Source organism: Haemaphysalis longicornis, unplaced genomic scaffold (assembly GCF_048455015.1).
Source record: "Haemaphysalis longicornis isolate Haplotype H1 unplaced genomic scaffold, Haemaphysalis longicornis Haplotype H1 scaffold_1, whole genome shotgun sequence".
NCBI lineage: Eukaryota > Metazoa > Arthropoda > Arachnida > Ixodida > Ixodidae > Haemaphysalis > Haemaphysalis longicornis.
Window position 1 is genome coordinate 475941904 of NW_027526203.1, and position 25446 is coordinate 475967349.

Here is a 25446-nt window from a genome sequence, read left to right on the forward strand (position 1 = left end):
AACATTACGCTGGCGGGCGAGCAAGACATCGTTTTTTAGCCCGTAGATGTGCCCTGGTACGCGCACGTTCAAACAGCCCGTGAGGACCGATAAGGTAACCGAGTGCAGTGTACCACTTATGTTTTGGCAGTCGAGTCGGCAGATCCTTTCTTGTGATTAACCTGGCAACCTCCGCCCTTATGCGTTGTATGGCCGACTTTCCTTTGCGTCACTGCACATACTCAGCTAAGCTTTTCTTTATCTGAAGGCAAGACGTTGACGCCACTTTTTATACTACCATTGTTCAAGTTGTGCGTAAGTCTGTATATACAACACAACTGTAAACCTAATGTTTCGAGCCATTCTTTCCCAGTTTGTGACGTGTTGCTGTTTTACTTAGCCTTTAAGAATTTCACCGTAGTGCATCAACACACGACTCAAGTATCCTGTAGCTTGTAACCTGGCAACCTGCCCTTAGGCTATCGCGCTGTGCTGGGCAGCACTGAAAACTGGCAATTCTTAACAGTGCCGCTTTTAACCACTTGTGAGTGTCCGAAGTAGTGCCCTTTTCAACAATAACGAAAAAATGGGGCCCCACTTCATCATCACCTGCTTAAGGTCTGTAGATTGCTATAACTGTGCACTCTCAGGCGTCTCACCAGTAAGTGCGAGCCGCTCTCTTTGGACAGGGTTGCAGTGTTTACCACCTGCTGGTTGGACTGCAGCTCTGTAAACACTAAATGATCGTCTATGTAGCTGGAGATGACAGTAATTAAACCTGCCAGCTTCTTGCATAGGTTCTGCTCAAAACAATACTGCTTGAGTCAATGCTATGTTGGCTCTTGGCAATAGCTCAGTTGGAAAATGCGTAGGGTGGAAGTTGAACTCAATTCTATGCTTTATTGTACACAAGCTCCCATTTTTTGAAGTTATGACCTGTTACTGCAGCCAGTGTATAGATGGCTTTCACTGACGTCGGCGTAGCTGCCATGTTTGGGACCCACAAGCACTGTGGAAGGCTGCACGCTTGCCTGCTGCTCGTATCTCTGGGAGCGATGAAAAAGCTGGAAGTGGGTCACAAGAAAGGGTTGGGATGATGTCATGTGCAAGCTATATATTTCAGTTGCAAGTTGAAATTGAGAACGCCTCAGTTGATATTCTGCAACATGAACTGAATTCCAATTATTTATCAGTGGTGCATATGTTTACATAACTTATGAGGCCACTTTGGGTCACGAGATCTTATACATCAACATCAAAGAAAAGCTAAGTCCGGATTGCACTCAAACTTTGTTATAACATAATTGGGTATAACGAAATAATGGATGTAACGAAGTAAATGAAATTCCCCTTGATATCTTCATAGGGAATCATACTTTTAAAACTTCGTTGTAACAAAGTAAAATTGACCTGTCAATGGATATAAAAAACTATATTATTTTACCCCCCCCCCCCCCCCCCCCTCCTGAAAAAAAACACCATGGTGCATGAAATATTCCGCGGAGTTGGACACTTGTTTGGTGTAGCTGTTTCAAAACTCCTGCATCGACCAGATTGTCATGTGCAGCCACACCACGTGCGGCTGAGCAAGCCATCCTTTTTGCTCAGCCAGCATGGCGGAGCGAGCAGGGAGGCAAGCCACATGACGGCAATGAAGAATGACGCAAGGTGGTTTCCCTCAAGCTTCAACGCTGATGCCAACGGAGGAGCTGAGCGACGATGCTATTGTCGCAGGTGTCACCGGACAAACCGACGCAAGCGACGACAAAGACACCGTGGTCTCCCATGCACTCGCGTCTGACATGCCAATGTCGTCGCAGGCACTCGATGCAGTTGACCGTCTGCATCGTTTCTTCAGCACCCGTGATGCCAGCGGAGATGGCCTCAATGTGGTGGCCAGCACTGAAGAGGAAGTCCTTCGCTGACGATGTCCGAAACAAAGGAGCATTGCGGACCTTTTTCCAGCTATGTCTAGCAGACAATAAAATAGGCACTGTGCACATTGAGCAAGCAAAATAGTTGTCTGCCATTTAATTTCCGTTGCATGCATGGTTGCGTAGCGGTACAGTTGGCCACCAGGATATTTTCTCCTGTGCATGCTTACAGTTGTGCACCCAACTGAGCATACATTGCTGTAAGCTGTTATTATTATAACGAAATAATTACAGCTCCCCTTCAACTTCCTTATAACGAGGTTTGAGTACAATCGCTATCCATGGTGTGATTAAGTATTTCTTCTTTCATGTTGTTATTGTGTCGAACAAGGTATACCAATGCGCCCAATTATTTGTTTTGGTATAAACTGGGTAATGGTCTTTGCGGTCAGTATGCAGTTCTTGAAACCACAGTTTGAACACTACTCTATGCCATCAGGGTGTCCATTGCTCCTCTTAAGCACTTTCACTGTGTTCTGTAATTGGCGTTGAACATGGCCATTGCCTACCCTCATCTGCCCGACCTTGTGCAGGGTACAACAGCCAAAAGCAAACAGAGGAACAAATTTTACCTTGTCTTCGCACTGCATGCTCTGTGCATAATCGTGTTCCTTAAGAACCTTAAGAACCAGCTAGTGACCTACGACGTGGTGTATGAAATCTGTCAGAAAAACTGCCACTGCACCCCTGACCTTCAACCTTCTCCTTGTGTTCAGTAGTGTGATGCCCAGTACTGAGCCGCTGCAGTGGCGAGTGGAGGAAGCCAACTGACCTTCGGATAGACTTTGTCACTGTGTCACTAACCTATCTACTGGCTTAGGCTTCAAGCACTTAAGTAGTGCGTATTCACAGTGCAAATGGAAATGACTTGCACCAGGGAGCCTGAGATGGTGTTTTTGTTGTTTTCAGAGGTTCCGCAGGGAAGAAAGCAAAAGCAGCAGTGACTCCGATAGTGACTACACTCCATATGTGCCCCTCAAAGAGCGACGTAAACAGCAGGCATGTTTCACTTTTGTTTGCTTTTTGTTCAGCGAAATAGAGAGCACAGGCGTGTCAGAAACACCTTGAAGCAACTTGTATTTACTGCCAGTGTTGTAATGTGAATTTTAATGAAAGAATAGCCTTGCAGTATTGTCTTGCAAGTTTCTGAGGCTTTTTTTCCCCTTTTAGTTTGGGATTACGGTTGACATTCAAAAGTATAGAGTTAAGTAGCTCATACTAACTTCTCAAAAGAAAGGTAATTTAATTTTTCATGATGATCTGCGATCGAGCCTTGCAAAAATGAGTGAGGAGACATGTGGACTTGCCGCCACTTATGGTTCTGTAATGAATATGTGCAGCTAGGGAGGCTGGGCCGCCTGCATGCCATCCTGCTGGAAGAAAAGCGGGATAAATCAAGCACAGCAACGGATGACGACGATGACCAGCGCGATGAGTATGGCCGGAAATCCAACATCAGCTTGTTGGACCAGCACACTGAGCTCAAAAAAAAGGCTGAAGGTAAGCAGGGTTGCTTGGAAGCTGCGCTGAAGGAGCAATGATATCGCAATATTCCGCCGCACATCTGGTGCGATACTATGCCGCGCCCCACCTCTACACCGGCCTAAAAGATGGCAAGCCACCCCTATTTACGATAATAATGTGCAGAATTGAGCTAAGAGAACATTTTGCAGTAAAAAATAGTCACGACTTCTGGAAAAAATGTTGGCACTGCTGCGGCTCGAATCCAGAATGTTCGCTCTAAAACCCACGGCTCTGGCCCAAGCCTGCTGAGGCCCAACAGTGGAAGCACAGAAGGGACGTTCCCAGCAAACCAGTAGGTGGCGCTTGGTGCACGGTTCCTGGCTTGTGCTAGCTGCGATCAGAATGTGCAGCAATTTCAGTGTGCTCTTTGTAATGGGCCGGGCGGTGCGCTTGATCAAGCTGGCCCATTGGTGTCCCCACCCTTGGCGGCGGTGCACACCTACCTCCATGCACACCTGCTGCCACAAGGCACCGTTTGCGCACTGCTCAGCCTTGCAGGGAGGGAGCGAGCGAATTGCCCTGAGCAGCCGTGCCTCCCGTCAGGCCGTCGCTTGTGCACTGCCGGGCAGGCCCAGATGGGGGCATCGACCGGCTCGCTGCTCCCTCAGGTTGTGGTTGGCAGCTGAAGGAACCGCTCGAAGGGGTTTGTTTTAACACCCGTGCGATTCATTGCTGGTGGGTATTTGATTTAAACTGGGAGTCTGCACAAGTAAATGCAAATGAATGATAGTAACAAATGTGTAGCTGTAGGTCAGCTCATACTTTTTTTTGTCAAGTTTGAGGCTAAACTCTTCGAATGTGGGAAGGGACCATGATGACAACATATAACTTTGCCTTGTTCAAAATTTTGCAATTTCAAGGTAACAAATGGGCTAATTTTATTACAAAACACATTTAATGAAGCTACGAAATTATGAAAGAGAAGGAATGTTGGTGACCCCCTAGCGATTTTCTCCCACTTTTCCCAGTGATGCTATATACTCAGATTATCGTTGGTTGGTGCAGTAAAAGCAGCCACAAATACAACGGGACTTTGGGCGTGAAAATTGAACTTGCCAGCTGTATGGTTGGTTGTTAATGTGAAAGCATTAAATGGCTCATTGGGCTGGGAAACGAGCATCTGTAGCAGCAAAATGTCTCTTAAAATGGCTGAGGGTGCACGGAGAACGTAAGCAAAGAAACAAAAATTAAATAAGCTTGGCTCCGGACAGCAATCCAACCCAGACCTCTGCATCCCACCCCAGCAGTTTGACTCCATGTCTCAGTTTACTAAAAGTGAACCTTGATTTGTTGTTGACTTTGATTTAGAAAACATTGACAAATGGCACACACAGCTCGACATGCAACGAGTTCCACATTACTCGGTAGGTCAAAAGTTAAGGTAGCCACACATTGAAGCTGCATGTAGGCATGACACATACCTTCTCGGGCGGATTAGCTGGTGACAATTGCTGCCGTTTCACAGATTCCCATTTGCTTGCAACCAGCCATTCTCACCTAGACGTTCAAGAGGATTTGCCTATGATGGTGACACTGCCATGAGAGGCCGATTTGCCAATTCCTATTTAGCTTGGGCGTAAATGCAGCCAAGTGAAAACCTTGCGTACCTTTAGCCACGAGGCTTGGCACATGCCAACAGGCAACGCGAAGGGCCACGCAGTACTGGGCAGTGGGGTGGCCAAAAGTGGCCAGCTAGCCAGGCTGCTGTGCAGAGCGTACGTGTCATACTGCTACGGAATTGGAACCGCTATCTGTCAGACAGTGAAGTCATCGTGGGCACAAAATAGGACATCAGAGGAGTGCATCTCTCTGCAGACATTACCAAACACACTGCTGGAGAATGAATGCACGTGAACTCTAAGCAGTACCATTGAAATCATCCAGTCTACAGCCGTCGTGCCACCATAAACAGTGAAAAGTAGCCCGCACTAATTCCGTGACAAGCCTGCAAAAAATAGCACTTAGGAAAGCTCAAAGATGTTACTCAGTGGCATTCAACTGTACATTAATGCTTTCTCATTCACAACTCATAAGAAGTGCTAATGTGTCCTCGGGGTCTTTTTGTAAGTGGCCAAATTTATTGTAAGTGGCCGGAGAAAAATTTATGCCTGACCTGCAATAATTGTACAAGCAGATGGCGTCATCTCTGTGTGGCTCCTGTAAGAACACATTTCTTCCGTGGCCATTCCGTGGTGGTGTTGCAGGCGGTGCTGTTTAAGACCCAAGTTGCCAAAACTAATGTTCTCACCTTTTTTTGCCGCACCCGAGAGCGGCAGCCATGCACCATCAGGCCCTATCAGGTTTTGTCTGTCTACGTGTTGTTTCCCACTGCACCCTGCCTTTTGGCGCAGTGCCCGCTGTGGCTTGGGTCTCTCTAAGAACCAGCTGGGTAATACTTGACAGATGTTTACAGGGCAGAAAAGCTTGCGTTGTTCCGTTCCACCTTTCTGTCCTTGTTTTGCGCTTTACATGTAGCGGGGAATTTGAGATCCACCCTGTTCGTTGCAAGCTGCCCAACAATGGCTGGATCATTCCCCATCGAACAAGAAGGTAGACAGGTATAAAAGGCACCATTTTTGCTGTGGGGCCTTGTTGCATTCCGACTACATCTTTTCTACTGTCCAAGATGCGTGCATCCTAATTAATAAACACTTATTTGGGATTTGGAGGTTTTCTGTGTTGCTACTGTTAAAATATATTAGGTGCTGATAGTTTGTGTCTCACCATTAGTCATTAGTGTTGTGTGTATGCACGCCTGTGTCTGCATGCACTAATGCGCAGAGTTCCTTTTCATTCACCATGATTGATTTGAGATATGGCCCGCAGCTCGCAAGGAAAGTGCATTGGAGAAACAGCTTAAGGAGGAGGAGAAAATCTTGGAGAGCGTGGCTGAACGAAGAGGTACGTTGTGGCTTCACATCCTTACCCCTCTTTCCCCATTTTTTTTTTTTTTTCTGCCAGTTTTAAATATGGGTTAGTTCTGCCTTTATGCATCCTAAATGGTTTCTTATGAGCTCAGTTGCATCTTTCCTTCAGCGAATATTTCACAGCCAATTCATGCCACTGTAGAGCTTAGGTACATCTTGGCCATCTCTGTTCAATGGCATAATTCTGCATTTCCAGATAAATGCAATATCTCTAAAAGTTATTGCAAGTAAACATTTTTTTTGCAAATTTGAATTCATCCAGACCAAAAGTCAGGGTACCTTCATGAATCAAAAGCCTCGAATGCAATTACAGTTAAACCTGGATGCAGCCTCTATGTAATGAATTCCTCGATTTAGCGAAGCTTTTCATTTCCCCATTGACGGCCCCATTGAAACCCATGTGTTCGCGATTTCTATGTAACGAAGGCATCGCGGTGGTTAACCTTGATGCAACTAATTCGCTACGCTGATGAGCTATTGTTTTTTGCACTTTTTCTGAAAAATCGGCCAGACAAATGCGCTGATTTAGCGAACTTCGCCTGCACTGCAATCTACCGTGCGTTTCCAGTGCGAGTGCTGTGTCGGTAAAGGTGCCCCAGGGCTGCCCGTATGCGTATGGCCACGCGTCTCCACTGCCATCTGTGGTGTCGGTCGGGAGTGGGTCCTGCTGCCAGAGTGTGAGATGTTTTGTCTTTGCAAGACTAGCTCCCAGTTTTAAATGCCCTCTCCGCCGGCGAGAAAGAAAAGCGTCACCAGCTAGCACCCTCTGCACAATTTTCAGTGCGGCAAAGAGCATCAAGTTCGCTAAAGGCGCCCTTTCAGCACAAGTTTGGTCAATGGGTAAGGCAACAAAAATTGCCAAAAGGCAGAAGTGGTACTTCATTTACGTTTGTGAATACGACGGTGATTGACTTTGCATCTTTGGAGTGCCAAGTAGCGACTAAGTTCGTGGGAAAGCAGCAGGCGCAAATCACGCAGTTTTTCACTTTGAAATAAGTCCTAATTAAGGGTCAGCTCACCATCACTGATGTCAAGCGGTTTGCTTTCGTTTCTGCTCAATTGACGCGAGCCTTAACTTGAAACCTGCATGTAACGAAAAATTGGGAATTTTTGTCAACTTCGTTATATCCAGGTTTAACTGTACTTTGATACTTTGAGGCATGGAAAAACCTTAAATTTAATGCTGCTGTAATAGCCCATATTGTTTTCACTGTAATTATAATATACCAGAACTCCCTGAATACTTGAAGAAGCCACTTGACTTCTGTTGCACTAACAGAGCAAAATGATGTGGTATCAGCGGTGCAGTGTGGGGATAATTGGGAAGCGCCCAATGTTCCAGGAAATAGGTAATGCCTGTTTTTCTGCAGCATTGGAGGCCTAACACAGCCTCCGGTTAGTACTACACGGAATGCTTGATTGAGGCCGCTGATTGTGCAGACACACTTTGGTCACAGCTTGATGCTGGGGTTCTCGTTGTGCTCCCAGCTCTCATGGGTGTGGCTGAATTGGCCAAAGGCATCCAGTATGACCAACCCATACAGACAGGGTGAGTAGGCAGCCTTCATTGCAGCGGCGGCCAAGTGGCCTGCCATCGTGCCACAGCAGCTGAGCAGGTTTCTCCTCTCTGCACAGCTGGCGGCCCCCTGGCTACGTGGCCAGCATGACCCCGGAGCGGCAGGAAGAAGTGCGCCACAAGTACCGCATTCTGGTCGAGGGGGAGGGCATTCCGGCACCCATCACCACCTTCAAGGTACCGCCTGCACTGCGGCCGAGAGGGGTGCCTAATAATGAGCCGTGCCCGTGCAAGGCGGCGCTTCCACAGCCGCCATCTTGGGAGAGACGGGTTTTGCGAGAGAAGAGTGTCGGGTCCCGCCCCCCCCTCACCTGGGCTGCCTGTGGGCGCTTTTTTTGCGGTTGCCTGAACCACGGCTAATCCGATTTCTTTTGCTGTTGTGCATGAGGGGCGATATTGGTGGAGTGTTTTTGGCCCATTTAGTGACTATTTTGGCCCCGCTCTTTCCCTGCTGCGACTTGCTCACCCTCGCAAAACCATGCTGCAGTGCGCTTGCTTGTTCACACACGTGTAGCACAGATAAAGTGGGACATTGATCATCAAGTAGGCTTTTCTGTTTTTAGAGGTGGAACCGCTGCGCCATTTGTGCCACGCTGCACCAGTCTTACCGGCACTCACGTACGGGGCAGAAACGTGGAGGCTCACTAAGAGGGTTCGACTTAAATTGAGTACGACTCGGCGCAAAATGGAACGGAAGATAATAGGTGTAACATTAAGGGACAAAAAGACAGCGGAGTGGGTCAGGGAACAAACGCGTGTTAAGGACATATTAGTAGAGATTAGGAAGAAGAAATGGAAGTGGGCGGGGCACGTAATGCGAAGGCAGGATAACCGTTGATCATTGAGGGTAATAGAGTGGATATCTAGACAAGGCAAGCGTGGCAGGGGGCGGAAGAAAGTTAGATGGGCAGATGAGATCAAGAAGTTTGCGGGGATAAATTGGTCACAGTTAGCACAGGACCGGGGTAATTGGAGATTAATGGGAGAGGCCTTTGCCCTGCAGTGGGGGTAGATAGGCTGGTGGTGGTGGTGGTGGTGGTGGTGGTGGTGGTGGTGATGATGATGATGATGATGATGATGATGCACCAGTTTGGTTTCCTGCGCCACCCTTCTCCAAAAAACAGCATTGGAGTAGGGTGCTGCAAAATGTGAGGCAACAGTGAAATGATGTTCAATGCCAGTATCATTGTGCAGGGAACAGTAGGGACTCATTCGTTCAGCTGTCATTCACGATGTAGCTCGCTTCGGCAGACTTCTTAATGGACTAAAGCACTGAGTCACTCATCACAATTTCCTGCTGTTCAAGTGGCGGCGCAGTTTTACGGGACTTGGGGTGCGGGCAGCGCGGAAACTTTAGCCCTAAATGCGGCTTCACCGCACAGCCCGCTGTGCCATGAAGCATGCGTCGTCATTAGCAGTCGTTGCAATCTTCCCGCTTACTGTCAGGAGCAAAGAATAAAGTAGTTCTAATGCTTAGTCGGGCTCTCGCTCTTTTGTCTTATCGATGCTAACCATTTCAGAGTTAGATGCCGTCGTGCTGTGGCTTTCTGGCTTTCTTCTAGCTTTCTTTTTGCTGCCATCGTCGGTGCGCGGCCCGGTGGTAGCTAACCACGTTCCATAGATGCGCGGATAAAGATACATGCAAATGCCATGTGAAAAGCAATGACCAGCAGGTGAACATTTTTGCCAAGAGCCGCTCAGCCGCTAAAAAAAATGGAAGGCAACGGCTGCCTTCATTGACATTAAAACCCATAATCTGACTTCAGGTGAATCCGGCTTGGCCTCAGTTTGGTTACTGAATGAATTGTGTATGTTTATGACCTCTGCGTGGAAGTGACGATGTCTCCATCCCTAAGGAACGTTGTAAATTATCAGGGGAGCTTTGTTTTTTCTATTAGTCGTTAGGATTCCCTGCTGGAAAGAGTAGCAATACTGTGACACAGAATACTCATGTATTTGACAAGCCACTGATAAAAAAACTCTGCCGAAGGGGTCACCGAAGACTGCAGCTTTTTTCAAGGTCAAAAAAGCATGCAAAGCAATTTGAAGGCTCTCCCTAACATTATAAAATTATTATTTTGTCGTTCTATATATCTTTCTCGTTTAAAAATATAACATAGTTATTTCTGTGGGTATATTTAAATGTATTTTGTGTGTACGTGACGTTCATAGTCAAAAGTTACTACAGTGCGTGATCGTTTCCAAGCAGTGAGCAGTGCGTTCTTTGCAGGACGTGTAGGTGCCAAGTTTTTTCGATGCCCGCATGGCACATCAACAGAGCTTCGCATTGTGACAGTAACCTTGTTCATCTGCGACTTTCATGTTCTCTTTTTCTGTCTTTCCTTCACAGCCAAAGTGAAGCAATGCCGTCGCTTTCAAAACGGCCTTGTTGTAGTCACTTATTTCTAGTAATGGAGGGCTAGCACCTAGAGTTAAAAGAATTAACGGCCTATTCGGATTAGGAATAGATTTACCCTGGTATTCTGAATCCTTCCTCCACGTGAGCCTCTAGTGGAGGAGATCCTTGAAATCGATTTCCCCATGCATAAGCATTGCGGAATCATCCCCTTAGCCGAGTGGAGGGAGCGAATCGAGTGGAGGAGGGACTCAGAATACGGCCCTTAGTACGTAACAATATGTAGTTTTTTTTTTTAACACAACCCACACAGGTATGGAGTGCTGCCTGCTCCGGAAGTAAGTAGCCCTCATCCCAATACCTAAGAGGCTACACTCGATAGGCGCAACCACGCTAGGAAGGCTCTCAGGGACACAAACAGCACTCCCTCACCAGAGAAGGATCTGGCCACCACCTCCCGTGACTGACCAACTCAACTCTCGGCCGTCAGTGCCCAGCAGCTGTGGAGCACCTGACTATGGCAGCGGCAGGCCAGCGATACAACAGAGGGTGCTGGGAATCTCTGAGTGCGGACAGGCCACCTTTGGAACTTGGACCTGGCATCGTTCAACGCACGAACCCTGTCTAGTGTGGGAAGCTTAGCTGTACTGTTAGAGGAGCTATCGGAGATTAAGTGGGATGATATAGGGTTAAGCAAAGCTAGAAGAACAGGAGTAGGCATCACGGAACTTCAGACATATTCTGTGCTACCAACGACATCAGTGAAAGAGAGAGGACAGGGTGCGATTCTTAATCCACAGAGAAATAGCAGGAACATGGAGGAATTTTTTAGCATTAACGAAAGAGTTGTAGTAGTGGTGATCACGCTAAACAAGCGATACAGGCTAAAGATAGTACAGTGGAACCTCTATAATATGACTTTCAAGGGACCACATGAAAACATCATGACCAGGGTGCCATATGATCGAGGTGCGGGTAAATGCCGCACTAGTAGATGGTCTCACGCCACAGCTGGGCTAAGAACTTATTTAAAGGAGTACTGACACGAAATTTCTCGCTTTCAGCTTTTATGCTGTAAAGAATACCTATTGGCCCAGTAATTACGAAAATCAAACCGAAAGCCGTCAGCCGCCAACACAGAATTAATTATAGCACATTTATTGCAACCAATTTCAAATTTGGTCGCCGCGCGGGAAAATGGCCGTTCGAAGGCCAGCCTGCAAGCGGGCCAGCCTTACATCACGGTCTCACCCGTGACGTCAGGGACGTTTTTCTTTCCTCCATGCGTTCGCCGCATCGTCTGCTACGATTTCACATGGTCCGCGACTCGCCCGCGCAGTCGACATGTCGTCTGAATCGTCAGACTCGGATGAGTCACTGCCACCCGACAGACAGAACAACTTTATTTGGCCAGGCGATTAGGCCGGCGATGTCTTCGCCGTCGTCAGTTTTTTAATATCACTGCGGCTCGAACCGGCGCAGACCGTGATAGCAACAGCTTGTCGCCACTCTTCTAATCAATCTGATCACGAAAAAGAAGCTCCACATGCGAGAAAGTAAATTTTAGTGTGTTGAAAATTGTGCTAGGAGTTGTTGTCAGCGCTGAATTTAAAAGTGGCGTTCAGATATTTGCCGCGATGGTAAGCCTACGCTGACCGGAAGCGAAGGTTCGGCGCTCCGACCCAGCACTGCTGGCACAGCGGTGCAGCGAGCGGCCGAAAGATGGCGCCACCTGCGCGTTAGAATCAAAACAGGCCGCGGCAGATGTCTTGGTCACCGATCGCTGGAACGGAAATTATTGCCAAAATAAAGCTTCATATGCGAAAAAGGGGATGATAGTGTGGTGAAAAGTTGTGTAAGGAATGGTCATTCGCAGTTGTACAGATACCAGCGATCAAATAGTCGCCACGATACTAAGTTCCCAACACCCAAGGTGACCCGTGTAACCCCGAGCCCGCTGGCTTGGGCGACAGTTCTTGCGGCCGCCGGCGCGCACGAACTCAGTCCACATTTAGCGCTGCATGTCGTCGCGTGGAAAATAATGCATCTTGGCATCGTCGTCGATTTGCTCGGACAGGCTTCCATGAGCAGTACGTCGCATACCGCGAGCTTGCCATAGCACAACTTGGGCGAGCTCGGCGACACACACCGCCGCGTCGCCGCGGTGCCCGTCGACATCGCGCAGTTTTCGGCACCAGTGCCGAACACCATGCGCCGGCAACGAACTGAAGAGCAAAGACGTCGAACACGCAACATTTACAAGCATTGCTCACACAGCTACGCCCACGTCTCCTGCCCAAACGAATACCACCGACAACAGCAGCGCAGGATATCGTTTCCGGTTCTGAAAACGACTATATGACGTCACCCTGAACCGGCCAGACACGCAGGCCAATGTTTCGTCATGCCGAAAGTGATTGCGCTAGTGCTGCCGATTTGTGGAAGCTCGCGACCTGGACAATCAAAATCGATTTTAGATGTGATTCCGGCCTCGGATCGCTGCAAAAATTTCTGTGAGGCATCTGTACAAACTACTGAAGCCAATTATATCATTTTTTAGGTATCAAAATTTGGTGTCAGTACTCCTTTAAATTACTATATGTAGCGCGTTCTCGCGTAATTTGCAAACTGCTAGCTGAATTCCCAAGTTCCGAAAAAACAACGATATTGTGGCTCTCTCCCCTCTGCGGCGTCTGCGCTAGCCTGCCAGCCCTGTGCCTCACTCGCATGAGATAAGCTGGGAGAGGTAAGCAAATTGAGAGGGGAAAAGGCAGGAGTGTGAAGCTGCCAAGGCCACAACCTAGTGGCAATGAAAGGGCGTGCAAAACGAACTGCAGTACAAGGCGGCGATGGCAGGAACGAAAGGAATAACGGGGCTTTGAAAGACACTGCTAAGAAGAGATCAGTTGGTGAGAGCGGTAGTTGAAACAACGAACATCATAAAGAGGGGGAGAAACATAGATCAGGAAAGCGGGAGTTCAGTTATGCCGTGGGGTATTGCGTATGTATTCTCACGTTCGTCGGTGTGTTGGCGCGTTGACCCCCCCCCCCAAGAAAAGGAAAACTTTCCGCCTATGCTGCGATCTCGTTCAACCGTCTGTGGCCGCTGATCCCCTTGGTGGGGAGTCGCCTCATCTTGAGGTTGAGGAACAGAGCATTCTTAGTCCGACCCTCACAGGAGAGTGTTAGAAAGAGAAGATCTGCCCCAACACTGCCTCGGTCTGGAGCAGCAGGCCGATAGGGCAGTCTGTGCGAGAGCCTGTGAGGCTTGGCATGCCCTTGCTGCCAAAGGTTGTGGCCCCATCAGCAGCTCTGGCCAACTAGCACGGGTACAATGACTGGCAAAAAAAGAAATTCGGCCGAGCTGTGAGCTTTGTAGAAACTTTTCTATGGCTTAAAACAAGCAAGGCAACAAACATAGGTGGACTCTTAGCTTACCTGGGAAGTTTCATCTCTGACATATACGGATTGACTGTAAGTCGAAGACTGTTACTACTATTCGTGTTTTTAGTTATGCTCTGGTGAACTATAATCATCACTTTCCCCTTGAGCAACAGCACAAAATCACAAGTGTCAGGGTATGGGATATGCATGCAGCGCACAAGGAATTGGGCCAGACTTTTAGAAGGTCGCCTTCAGATCATACCTACTGGCTCCCGTTTGCAACCAGCATTGTATCAATTTTATGTTTTGGGCATCTAACCCTAGTCATTTCCTTTTATCTGTCTAGTACGCAGATCAGTGCAAAACTAGAAACAGAGGGTACTACAGTGCGCATGCAGTATAGCTGAAAAAATGCAAATCCTGCCAGTGCAGTCGTTCTCACCGGTGGCAAAGTGGACATGGCAAGGGCTGTAGTCACACTCTGGGGTAGTATGTTTGGAGAAACTTCCACAGCCATGGGAAGTTTCTGGCTCTAGATGATGAATTCCCCGATAAGCTGCTCATTGTGCGTTTTTCTTTTGTCCACTTTGAGCTGCTGGGCAGTTGACATGGCAGGACCGGATTTGTAAGCCTCTGTAATTTTCATTTCACACTTCTGGACATTGACCATGGCATAAGGACAAACTTAGTGCAGCCCATATTTGGACGGCTCTTATTGTCGGAACGACTGAGAAATGTTTCACCCACTAAGCGGCATGGTGGGCTGCATGGGAGCCATGAAAATGGCTGTTTCAGCACCAAGCAGTACACTGTCAAACATATAACCTGCGCAGCAATAATTTCTCTTGTCATTACAAACCGGCCATGAAAGAAAGTGGTTTTGTGAAAGGGGTGTTGTGTACCTGTGCTGTTTATGTTGTGCAAATCTGGCAGTGCACAGTGGTCAATTTATGTAGACTAAAGTGGCCTTACTGTGGTCATCTAAATCTTCTTTGCAGGAGATGAAGTTTCCTCGGGCAATACTGAATAGCCTGCGCCGAAAAGGCATCACCAAGCCCACTCCCATCCAGATGCAGGGGTTGCCGGCAGTGTAAGAGCTCTCGCTTGCCTTGTCCTGCTGTGGGATTGAATGTTGCACCTAGAATTGCATGAATTTTTTGTTTCCACTTGGCAATGCGGTCTTATGAGTAGGCTGCTGGCCAAAGTGCTGCGCAGAACAATGCGCTTTGCAACTGTGAAGGTTGCTGGTGAAGGGGCTGCCTGTGGCTAGTTCCGCAGGCCAATCCTCAGGGTCCGGTCTGCACGTCGGCCTCGCTAGCGGAAGGAAACACGGCCAGCCGAGGGGGCCACGTCACAGCGGCACAGGAACTCTGCCATCGGGTTTAAGGCTCGCTTCCTGTCGTAAAGTCGGGGTTTGCTGGCTGGCTGGTGCTTCCTTCCGTCACACATGTACGACTGGTTCACGCGATTCGCATGCCACTGATCGTTACGATTGATCGTTAGGACCTGTTTTGGCGTCGTTCGCTGGTCGGAGGAGGCTCACGACGTGCGACTGGCAAGCCAGATGCAGTCGTGCCATCGTTGCGATCCTTGTGAGGCCACAGCCATTGAGAGCCCCGCTGAGCCCCGCTGAACTTTATTTAAGCTATAACTGCCGTTTGAGCGATCGGTGACCAAGACATCTGCGTAGCCTGTTTCGATGCTTCCGTGCAGGTATTGCCATCTCTCGGCCGGTCGGCGCACCGCGGCGACCAGTCAGTGTAGGCTTGCATCGTGGCAGATATCTGATCGCCGCTTTTAAAATAAGCCCTGACAACAATCCCTAGCACCATTTTTCACCACACTAATACCTACTTTCTCGCATGTGGAACTTCTAAGAACCCTTCTGTGGAACTTCTAAGAATCCGATAAAGCGTTGTTTGCACTGTAGCAGGCGTCTGAAAGATTTTAAATCTGCACCGAATGTATTTAGGCTACAAGGCCTGACGCTCAATTACCCCTAATTCCCAGAAATGTTTATATTCGCCTTAATATCCCCCTATACGACTACAGTTCAGTGAAACGAAACTGTTTTTGTAACGTAAAAGCAATAGTAATGCTTCACTAGTGTTCTGCAAGTTTCCACTCCAACGAAGACCAACCACAACCACCAAATATTTTTGTTTGCTAATAACTGAAGTGAAGGCAAAACAAAACAGCCACGCTTCAGTTTTCACGATGTCAAAGAACATCTTATTACGTCAGAAGAGTTAAAATAATTGTACGCATTGCCCCAACTTAAAAAAAGAGAAGAGACATTCAGGTGGTGTTCTAAATGATGTTGCCAAAATTATTGAATTCTCTAAATGAATCTTTTTACAAAGCTCGATCTTGTTTCCTTTTGCATAACTGCAGGCTATCAGAAGAATATTTCTTTTGCTGCTATTTTACACCATCCGCTGACACGGGATTTTCTAATGACCTCGACACACTATATGTATTTTATTACAAAATTTCCTAATCGTGCCATGTTTGTTTATGCCAGTTTTAATTTCCTCCACATTACCTGGAAATCCTCTACAACTGTGACAATGCTATCGGAATCCTCTACTTTCCAATCATTATGCGCCTACTTTTACTTAACACAAGCAACTACCCAGCTAAACAGAACATCTTCATCCGTATGTTCGACCTAATACTAAGTGTCCCAGACATTGTTTCAAATATTAGCCACATGCCTGACATTAGCGATTTCTGTATTGTTTGTATGGCCTTTGTCCCGCTGAATGTGCCATCTCATCATTCGTCCAACAAACCAAAAAGAATTTGCGACTATGGAAAAGCCACTTTTGCTGCTATTGACAACCCGATTCATAAATAAATGTATGAAAATTTTTGAAAATCGTTTGGTTGACATGCTTACTTTAGCATCACTCTTCCTTCATTATTGCCAAAATATCCCCAAAAGTTATGCATCGTGGTTAACGGTATCGAACGCTCGTAAACTGTATCGAACACTCGTATTCCAAAGCCCTCGCTTTAAATAAAACCTGCAAAGTTTTTGTTCATTTCTATACAAAAATAGATACGTCTTTTGTTGTTATTTCAACACTTTATTTTAACAATACAAAATAAGTGGGTAAACTTAATTTAGAAAATTTCTGGAAAATAAAATAAAGGAAATAAAATAAAGGAAATTGTTCTGATTATTGCTGACATGTTGTATGAGAGGGGGGTGACAAATTTGCTGGGGTCCCGGGTGCAAGGTTAGCCAGGAACGCCACTGGTACTTTGTGGTTGTGGGGACTGTAGATTTCGAGAAGGGACCAAATATGAGTGGGAACGCCCGCAAGAGAGCAGCAGGAGTCTCAGATGTTCAGACACATGGCATGAATCACGGGTGGTGTGCCGTGCACATGTGCTGAACTAAATACCAATCCACGGTGTGAGGTGTGAGGCTTTGTTAAGATGGTTGTTGTTTGTAGGGTTTAACGCGCCGACGCAACGCAGGCGATGAGGCGTGCCGTAGTGGAGGGCTACGGATTAACTTCGACCACCTGGGGATCTTTAATGTGTGCCGAAATCTCGTACACACGGGCGTTTTTGCTTTTCGCCTCCATCAGAAAAGCGGCCGCCGCAGCCGGGAATCGAACCCGCGACCAGCGCTCAGCAGCGCAACGCCTTAGCCACTAAGCCACCGTGTTAAGATGGTCATGCCACCATGTGCTCAGGTTGGTCGCGTGCACATGACTGGCCACACAAAGTCCCCACAAAGTTAGCACCACAATGGAAAGAGTATAGGCGGTGGCACCCGCTGCTTTCTAAGCAGTAGAAATCTGCAGGATATTGTCCGCTTACATATGTAATCGGCTTTTATGTAAAAAAAAAAATATGGAAATCGAGTTCTTGAACCCCTGTGGCAGTCCCAAGGCTTCCAGACTTTAGAGAGCACAGGCTTGCCCAGCTTTCGCACATCCCTGTCGAAAGGTCACTGTTGCTAGCGCAGCACATGATAAACTGATTTTTCGGTTTAGAATACTATTAAAAAGGTGAGGAAGGATGCTAATGTTCCTTCAGTGGCCCTTTTGGCCAGCTGAGCTTCAAACTAGCCATTTATCGTAGCTATACACTTGAGAACAGCATTGGCTCGCTCTTCCAACGGCGAAACGTCAGTGGATCTCTCATCAGCCTCAGCTTATTTCTTCAGAACTGCGTGTATAAAAAAAGCAAAACCGAGAAACGCTGGCTCAATATCACTGCAGGTGTGCGCGGCAGCATCATCCGCGGGAAACTTCTCTTCTCTCTCTCTCTTTTTCATCTGGCTGTCTGTTCCGTACCCATGCAGGTATGGAGTTCAGCCTGCTCTGGAACTAGCCGTCATGCCGAACTAGAACTAGAAAGGTTCAACTACGCTAGGAACGCTCTTAGGGACACAAACCGCACTCCCTCACCAGAGAAGGACCTGGCCACCCTGGTGTAGTAGGTTGCCGCCACCTCCTATGACTGACCAACTCAACTCTCGACCCTTAGTCCCTAGCAGCTGGAGAGCACCCGTCCACGGCGGCGGTCAGAACAGCGATACCACAGAGGGTGCTAAGAATCTCTGGGTCCGGACAGGCCGCCATTGGAACTTGACCCTGGCAACGTTCAAAGCATGCACTCTGTCCAGCAAGGGAAGCTTAGCTGTATTACTAGAGGAGCTCTCAGATATTATAGGGTTAAGCGAAGTTTTAGAAGGACAGGAGAAGGCTTCATGGAGCTCACTAGCGGGCATATTCTGTGCTAGAGTGGACCCTAGGAGAAGAAAGAATGCGCGGTGAGATTTTTAATCCAGAGAGAAATAGCAGGAAACGTGGAGGAGTTTTTCAGCATTAGCGAGAGTGTCACGGCTCTTGTGATCAACCTAAGCAAGCGATACAGGTTAAAGATAGTACAGGCCTATGCGCCAACAACCAGCTACCAAGATGAAGCCGTAGACAGCTTCTACGAGGACGTCGAATCAGCATTGAAAAAGGCAACAACGCAGTTCACGATTGTGATGGGAGACTTTAATGCAAAGGGCGGTAGGAAGCAATGGGAGAAAGGTCAGTGGAAAACTTCGGAATACACAATCGCAACAGTCGAGGAGATACACTGGGGGCATTTGCAGAGAGAAAACACTTGCGCTTAATGAAGACATTCTTCTATAAAGTAAAGAATAGGAAATAGGCATGGAAAAGTCCCGATGGTACAACAAAAAACGAAAATCACATCATTTTAAGTGACAACCCAGGTATCGTGCATGACGTAGAGGTGCTAAGTAAGATTCGGAGCAGCGATCAGAGGATGGTTAGATGCAAGCTAAGGCTGAATCTCAAAAGAGAAAGAAGGAAACTCGTGAAAACTAAGAAACCTTGCATGGAGTCAGTCAGAGCCAGATCGCAGGAGTTTAAAATAACTCTTCAAAACAAATTCGCGCTTCTGAACGAGCAGAACGAGGTCAGTGAAGACAGGCTAGATGACAACCTAACATCAGCACTCAGTGAATCAGCAGCAGCTGTGAGAGAAGCAACAGGTAGGAAAAAAAAAAAAAACCGGAAGACTAAGAAAACGAAGGAACTAATTGCCAAACGTAAGAACATGACAGTGTCAAGTACGGCGGATTGGATTAAATTAGCAGAGCTGTCGAAACTGATTAATGCCTGTGCTACACGGCAACTTTCAATTGACAATTGAACGCTGGCCCAAAAGTGCGCCCATGTATTTGCAGTGGGGCCCTCGATAGACAATTGGTTTAACGGCCTTCGGAAGGCCTTTGAAACGGCTGTGTAGATGAGCTATAACAGAAGTAAAACAAATTACGTTCATGCATATAATGTGGCAGGGATCAAGGAAGCTAGCCATTGGCAAAGACACGATGTACACACTCAGAGATGAGCAGGGTAACGTTATGCACAACTTGGGCAAGATAATAAAGGTAGCAGAACGATTCTACATCAGGCTGTGTGGCAGCGACGTTAGATCAGGGGAAACTACGGAGAGTACAGGCTCAACTTGCGATGTCCCACTAGTAACTAAAGAGTAAGTTGGAAAGGCTCTTAAACACTTGAAAATAGGAAAAGCTGCATGTGACGATGGCATAAACATGGATTTTTTGAAGAAGGGATGAGATATTGTAGTGGAAAAGCTTGCTGTACTATTTTCGGAATGCTTGAAGGCTCAAATAGTGCCCATAGCCTGGAAAAGCGCCAACATAATTCTGGTCCATAAGAAAGGAGATCCCAAGGACCTCAAGAATTACAGACCCATCAGCCTACTTTCAGTTACAAAAAAAGATTTAGTGCAGCGAAAGACACGGGTGGTGAAAGGACAAGATGGGTGCTAACTCGCAACTGGATTTTTATTGAAAAAACGGCATGTATATATACTTTTGGCATAATCACACATGTGTACAAAAAACTAACAAGCATTTGGTGAAAGCACACATCAGCAAACATCAAGAAAATTATCAAGGAACGTACACTCTTTCGCTTAGATTAGCAGCGATGGCACACTCCCGCAATTATCTCCCTTTCGCTTGATGTAGAGGGCTTCCGCTACTTCATGTGCTGTGACGTCCCGACTTCATTTCGTAATTTTTGTTTTGTCCAATTCGGGTACACAGTGACATTCTTTACAGTAGGACGGCAAGTGTGATCTGTTCCTGTTTTTTATGGAGAGAGCATGCTCATGTAGTCGGTCACTTACACATCGACCAGTTTGGGCAATGTATACTTCGGCACAATCCACCGGTATCTCGTACACAACACCTTCAATGCAGTTTATAAACGGCTTGGCATGTTTTCAGTTGTTTACAAGCCGTTTACCAAAGTTATAGTTAGCCCCATAGGTGACAGCCTGGATTCCCAGAAACCCATAGAGCAGGCTGGGTTTAGGAAAGGGTACTCAACCACAGATCAAATCCTTGTTATCAAACAAGTGATAGAAAAATCCGCCGAGTACACTAAACCCCTTTGCATGGCATTTATAGACTATGAGAAAGCATTTGATTCCATACTCACCGCAGCCATGCTAGAGGCAATAAAAGACCACGGAATATGGGAAACCTACTAGTACATAAGACTTCTCGAAAACAAGTATAAGGAATGCGCGGGCAGGATAACCCTCGGGAAAGAAAAGCGATTAATTTCCAATGCTAAAGGGAGTAAGACAGGGAGATGCCATCTAGCCAAAACTTTTCACAGCATGTCTGGAAGGGTTACTTAGAAAGCTTGACTGTGAAAACATGAGATTAAGAATAAACAGGGAATACTTAAGCCATCTGAGGTTTTTGGACAACATAGTCTTGCTGAGTGAGACCGCAGAACACATGCAAACCATGCTTGAGGAACTACAATCAGAAAGCACGGCCGTGTGGTTAAAAATAAATACGAATAAATCTAAAAGTAATGAATAAGCATGCCAAAAACATCCTCTTCAGCTTAGGATATGAAATACTGGAAGGAGTAAAAGAATATAACTACCTCGGACAGATGGTTAGTGCTGACCCCAACCACGAGAGAGAAATCCGCTGCAGAATAGGTATGGGCTGGGGTACACTTGACAAGCACTCCCAGGTAATGAAATGTAAGCTACCTCTGTCGCTCAAAAGAAAACTCTACGACCAGTGCATACTGCCCGTGATGACATACGGAGCTGAAACTTGGCACCTTACTAAACAACTAGAAAGCAAACTTGTGTCGTCTCAACAGGCCATGGAACGGATAATGTTAGGAGTAACACGCAGGGGCAGGAAACGAGCTACCTGGATCAGGGAACAAACTAGAGTGGAAGGTCTAGTGCAAATAAAGAGAAAGAGATGGACTTGGGCGGGCCGTGTGGTGAGACGAACCGGCAACCGGTGGACAGTTAGGGCAACAGAGTGGACTCCAAGAGATGGGTCTAGAAGAAGGGGAAGGCCATTGACCCGATGGAGGGATGAAATAAGCAAATTCAGGGGTAAACTGCGAACTCGAGCAGCGCAGGACAGGAGCAGTTGGAGGTCAATAAGAGAGGCCTTCATCCTGCAGTGGATTTCAATAGGCTGCTGCTTATGATGATGATAGTCCCCTTTGGGCCTGTGTCTGCCTTCCTGCCATCCATGTTCATGGGAGAGAACCATGCTATCGAGTGTCTTTTCGGCAGTGATGTGTAGCGGCACTGATACATCGTGGGTGTGTTGGTGTATTTAGAGAGCACTGCTGTCATCCAAGCGTAGGGCATGTGGCCATTCAAAAAAGTTTGGCCTGTGCGAAGGTGACAGGGAGAGACCAATAACTGTCAGTCCTGTGCTGTCTTGGTTGCGGAAGTTAATATGCATGCGTAATCACATCGCAAGAAATAACTACTTTATCATGCCAAGCTGTCATAGCACTGTAGCAGAGTGCAAGAATTCCCCGCACGGGGCACCTTGAGCAATCTTGGTGACGGTACTGGCGACACCGTGGACCCCGAGCCCTCACACTCACGCTGTGACCAACCATGGCAATGAGTCGAAAGGTGGAAGGATAGAAGCCTCTAACGGTGGCCGTCGAAGCCTTGGTCAAGCTCCGGCCGATGGGCTCCCTGTCCGTTTAGCGGGCGGGGAGCTCTGGGACCTCTCTAGTTATCAGGGTAAGGCTAGAGAAGAAAGCACCCCTGTTCCCTGCTCTATACTATTTCGCATGGTATTTTCTAAACCTGATCAGGCCCCGAAGATGACCCGCTCCGAAGCCATCTTCAAGCCAGTTTCAAACCTTGTGTTCGCAAACCCGGAGAACTTCCCACGATTTTTGGTCATGCAATCAGTGGACAAAGAAACACCAATCACCACCAAGTCCGTGTTCCTGATCGCAAAATTTATCGAAAGTGTTGTTGGAAAAAACTACGAGGCAAAAAAGCTAACCTCTGGTGACATGCTGATTGAAGTCAAGAGTAAAGAACAGTCTTGTAACTTACTGAAGCAAACAAGCATTGGAGATCTACCGATCACTGTGGCACCCCACCGTACTCTCAATAGCTGCCAAGGAGTTATCTCGTCAGTTGAACTTCTCAATTAAAGTGATGCTGATATCCTCGAAGGCCTGCGTGAACAAGGTGTTACGGCAGTCAGACGTATCACAATGAGGCGCAATGGAAAAGAGATAAGAACCAAACATATAATCCTGACGTTTGACCGTAGCACCCTACCAGAGTCTGTAAAAGCAGGTTTCCTCCACTGCCAGACGAGACCATACATCCCGAATCTGCGACGCTGCTTTAAGTGTCAACGGTACGGGCATGGTATTAACAACTGTCGAGGCCAAGAAAGATGTGCAAAATGCTCAGAGCACGATCACAAGACGGATGATTGCCGCACCACACAGTTCAAATGTTGCAACTGTGATGGGCCTCACGCTGCTTACTCTCCATCATGTCAGAAGTTCAAAGACGAGAAGGACATAATAAATCTCAAAGTAATTGAAAACATCTCATACCCAGAGGCTCGAAAAAGATACGCAATGCTTCCTTCAGGAAGCTATGCCGACGCTGCTCACCGGGGGGTGGGGCGCCGTCAGGTTTCGGTGGGAACTCAGTACAGCACTGCTGACTTGGTCCCGCCACCGCCTCCCACCGTGCTGCCCTCGGCAGTCCACGCCGCCACAGTGCCTGCGGACTCCGCAGTCACAGTGGCGACAAACACACTCAGAGGTGGTGTCGCCTCTCCTGTGCCTGTTCCAATGCCCCTCTGTGGCTCTGGGGGTACTGCGAACACTGACATGGGAGCAGCGGCTGCCGCTGCGTCATCCGCCCTGCCACGGCCTGCACATGGTCCTCGGCCACCAAGCGCCCCAAAGGAACGTGACCCAATGGCTACTCCAAGGGCATCAGATGATGAACTGGATTTAACGCCATCCTCACCGGCAATCACAGACTTCCAAGGAGAGACGGCACTCTGTTGAGCGCCAAAAAAAGCCACCTGCAGGGTAACAGCTCCTACACAGAACACATAATACGCACATAAAAGACCCCTTGAATAATGGAACTACTCTACTAGCAGCATCAATTTTCTTTGTGGACTTTTATGGCAGTTCACAACATTGTCCAATGGAACTGTAGGAGCCTAATGAGAAACCTCGATGACATCTATGAAATCCTGCACAAACACCAGCCAAATATCATGTGCCTACAAGAAACACATTTAAAACCCACACAAACCAACTTCCTCACTCAATCAATACGTGATATTCAGGACAGACAGAGACAGCTGCACTCACTCGTCTGGTGGTGTAGCAATTGTCGTGCAAAAATCTGTTCCCTGTCAATCTCTTCAGCTACTTACTTCCCTCAAAGCAGTGGCTGTCCGGGCAATAATTTTTAATAGGTTAGTTACAGTCTGCTGCTTATACATTCCTCCTGACTACCACCTGTCACGTTCAGAATTCGAATCCCTCTTTGACGAGCTTCCGGAACCTTTTCTAATAGTAGGCTACCTTAATGCTCACTGTGAACTCTGGGGGTCGGAACGCACAGATGCCCGAGGTCGCTTGCTGGAAAAGTTTCTTTTATCATCCGGAGCCTGCCTATTCAATAAAAAACAGCCCACATATTACAGTACAACACACCACACATACTCGCACATCGATCTGGCTATAGGCTCTTCTATTCTTTTTCCACTTGTTGAATGGGGAATGGACACTAACCCACACAGAAATGACCACTTCCCAGTCACCCTAAGATGTTGAGAATCTGGCCCCCACAGTTCAATTCCACATAAAAAATTCAGAGAATGTGATGCCGACTGGGGAAAGTTTAGGGAAAAAATCAAAACTCCCCTACACTACCATCAGCCATTTAGGCATTGATGAATCTTGTAGCTTCCTCACATCGCACATTCTTGAATCTGCTGAAAGCGCCATTCCGCAGAGCTCGAGCTGTGCTCGTAATCTTCGGAGGCCTTGGTGGAATGAAGAATGCAGACTTGTGCGAAAGGCCCAAAATAAGGCGTGGGGTGTCTTATGCAGATATCCAATGGCTGAAAACTTAGTAGCCTTCAAGCGATCAAAGGCACTGGGTAGGCGCACTCGCCGGCAGGCCAAAAGAGATAGCTGGCAGTCTTTTTTAACTTCAATAAATTCGTATACAGATGCGCGGAAAGTATGGCATAGAATTCGAAAGTTCAAAGGACAGAAAACGCACAATGTACCTTTGGTGTGTGCTACTGGTGACCAAGCAAATGCGCTTGCACAACATTTTGAATACATATCGAGTTCTGCCCATTACACAAATACATTCATCCAATACAAGAAATCTGTGGAACGCAAGCCGATTCGGGATAACAGACAATTAGGAGAGCGGTACAACTCTGAACTCACTATGCAGGAGCTGATGTTTGCTCTCGGCACGTGTAAGGCTTCTTGACCTGGGCCATACAGCATCACGTACACCATGATCCAGAATCTTCACCCAGACACCCTCGAAACACTCCTTTACCTTTACAACAAAATATGGCTAGCAGGACGCTTCCCTACCTCTTGGAGAGAGGCAATGGTAGTGGCTATACTGAAGGAAGGGAAAGATGCCTCGCTCCCAACAAGCTACTGGCCAATTGCCCTCACCAGTTGTCTAAGTAAGGTATTTGAGAAAATGATAACTAGAAGACTGACATATTTCCTTGAGTATAATGGCATCCTGGATAACTGCCAGGCAGGATTTCGTTCAGGTAGATGCACAACAGACCATCTGGTATCGTTTGGGTCTTATGTCAAAGATGCCTTCATCCATAAATAATATTGTCTCTATTTTTTTACC

The 25446-nt window shown here is 47.3% G+C and overlaps 1 protein-coding gene across 1 annotated transcript in view; it reads left to right on the top strand.

Annotated features, from left to right (window-relative positions):
• The first annotated feature begins 3193 nt into the window (after positions 1-3193).
• Positions 3194-25446, top strand: part of Abs (ATP-dependent RNA helicase abstrakt) — a 47918-nt gene continuing 25665 nt past the window's right edge. The window contains exons 1-5 of the mRNA XM_077688238.1: positions 3194-3413; positions 6264-6338; positions 7853-7913; positions 8000-8117; positions 14679-14770. Coding sequence (XP_077544364.1) covers positions 3209-3413; positions 6264-6338; positions 7853-7913; positions 8000-8117; positions 14679-14770 — 551 coding nt within the window. The 5' untranslated portion in view covers positions 3194-3208. The remainder of the gene's footprint in view (positions 3414-6263; positions 6339-7852; positions 7914-7999; positions 8118-14678; positions 14771-25446) is intronic.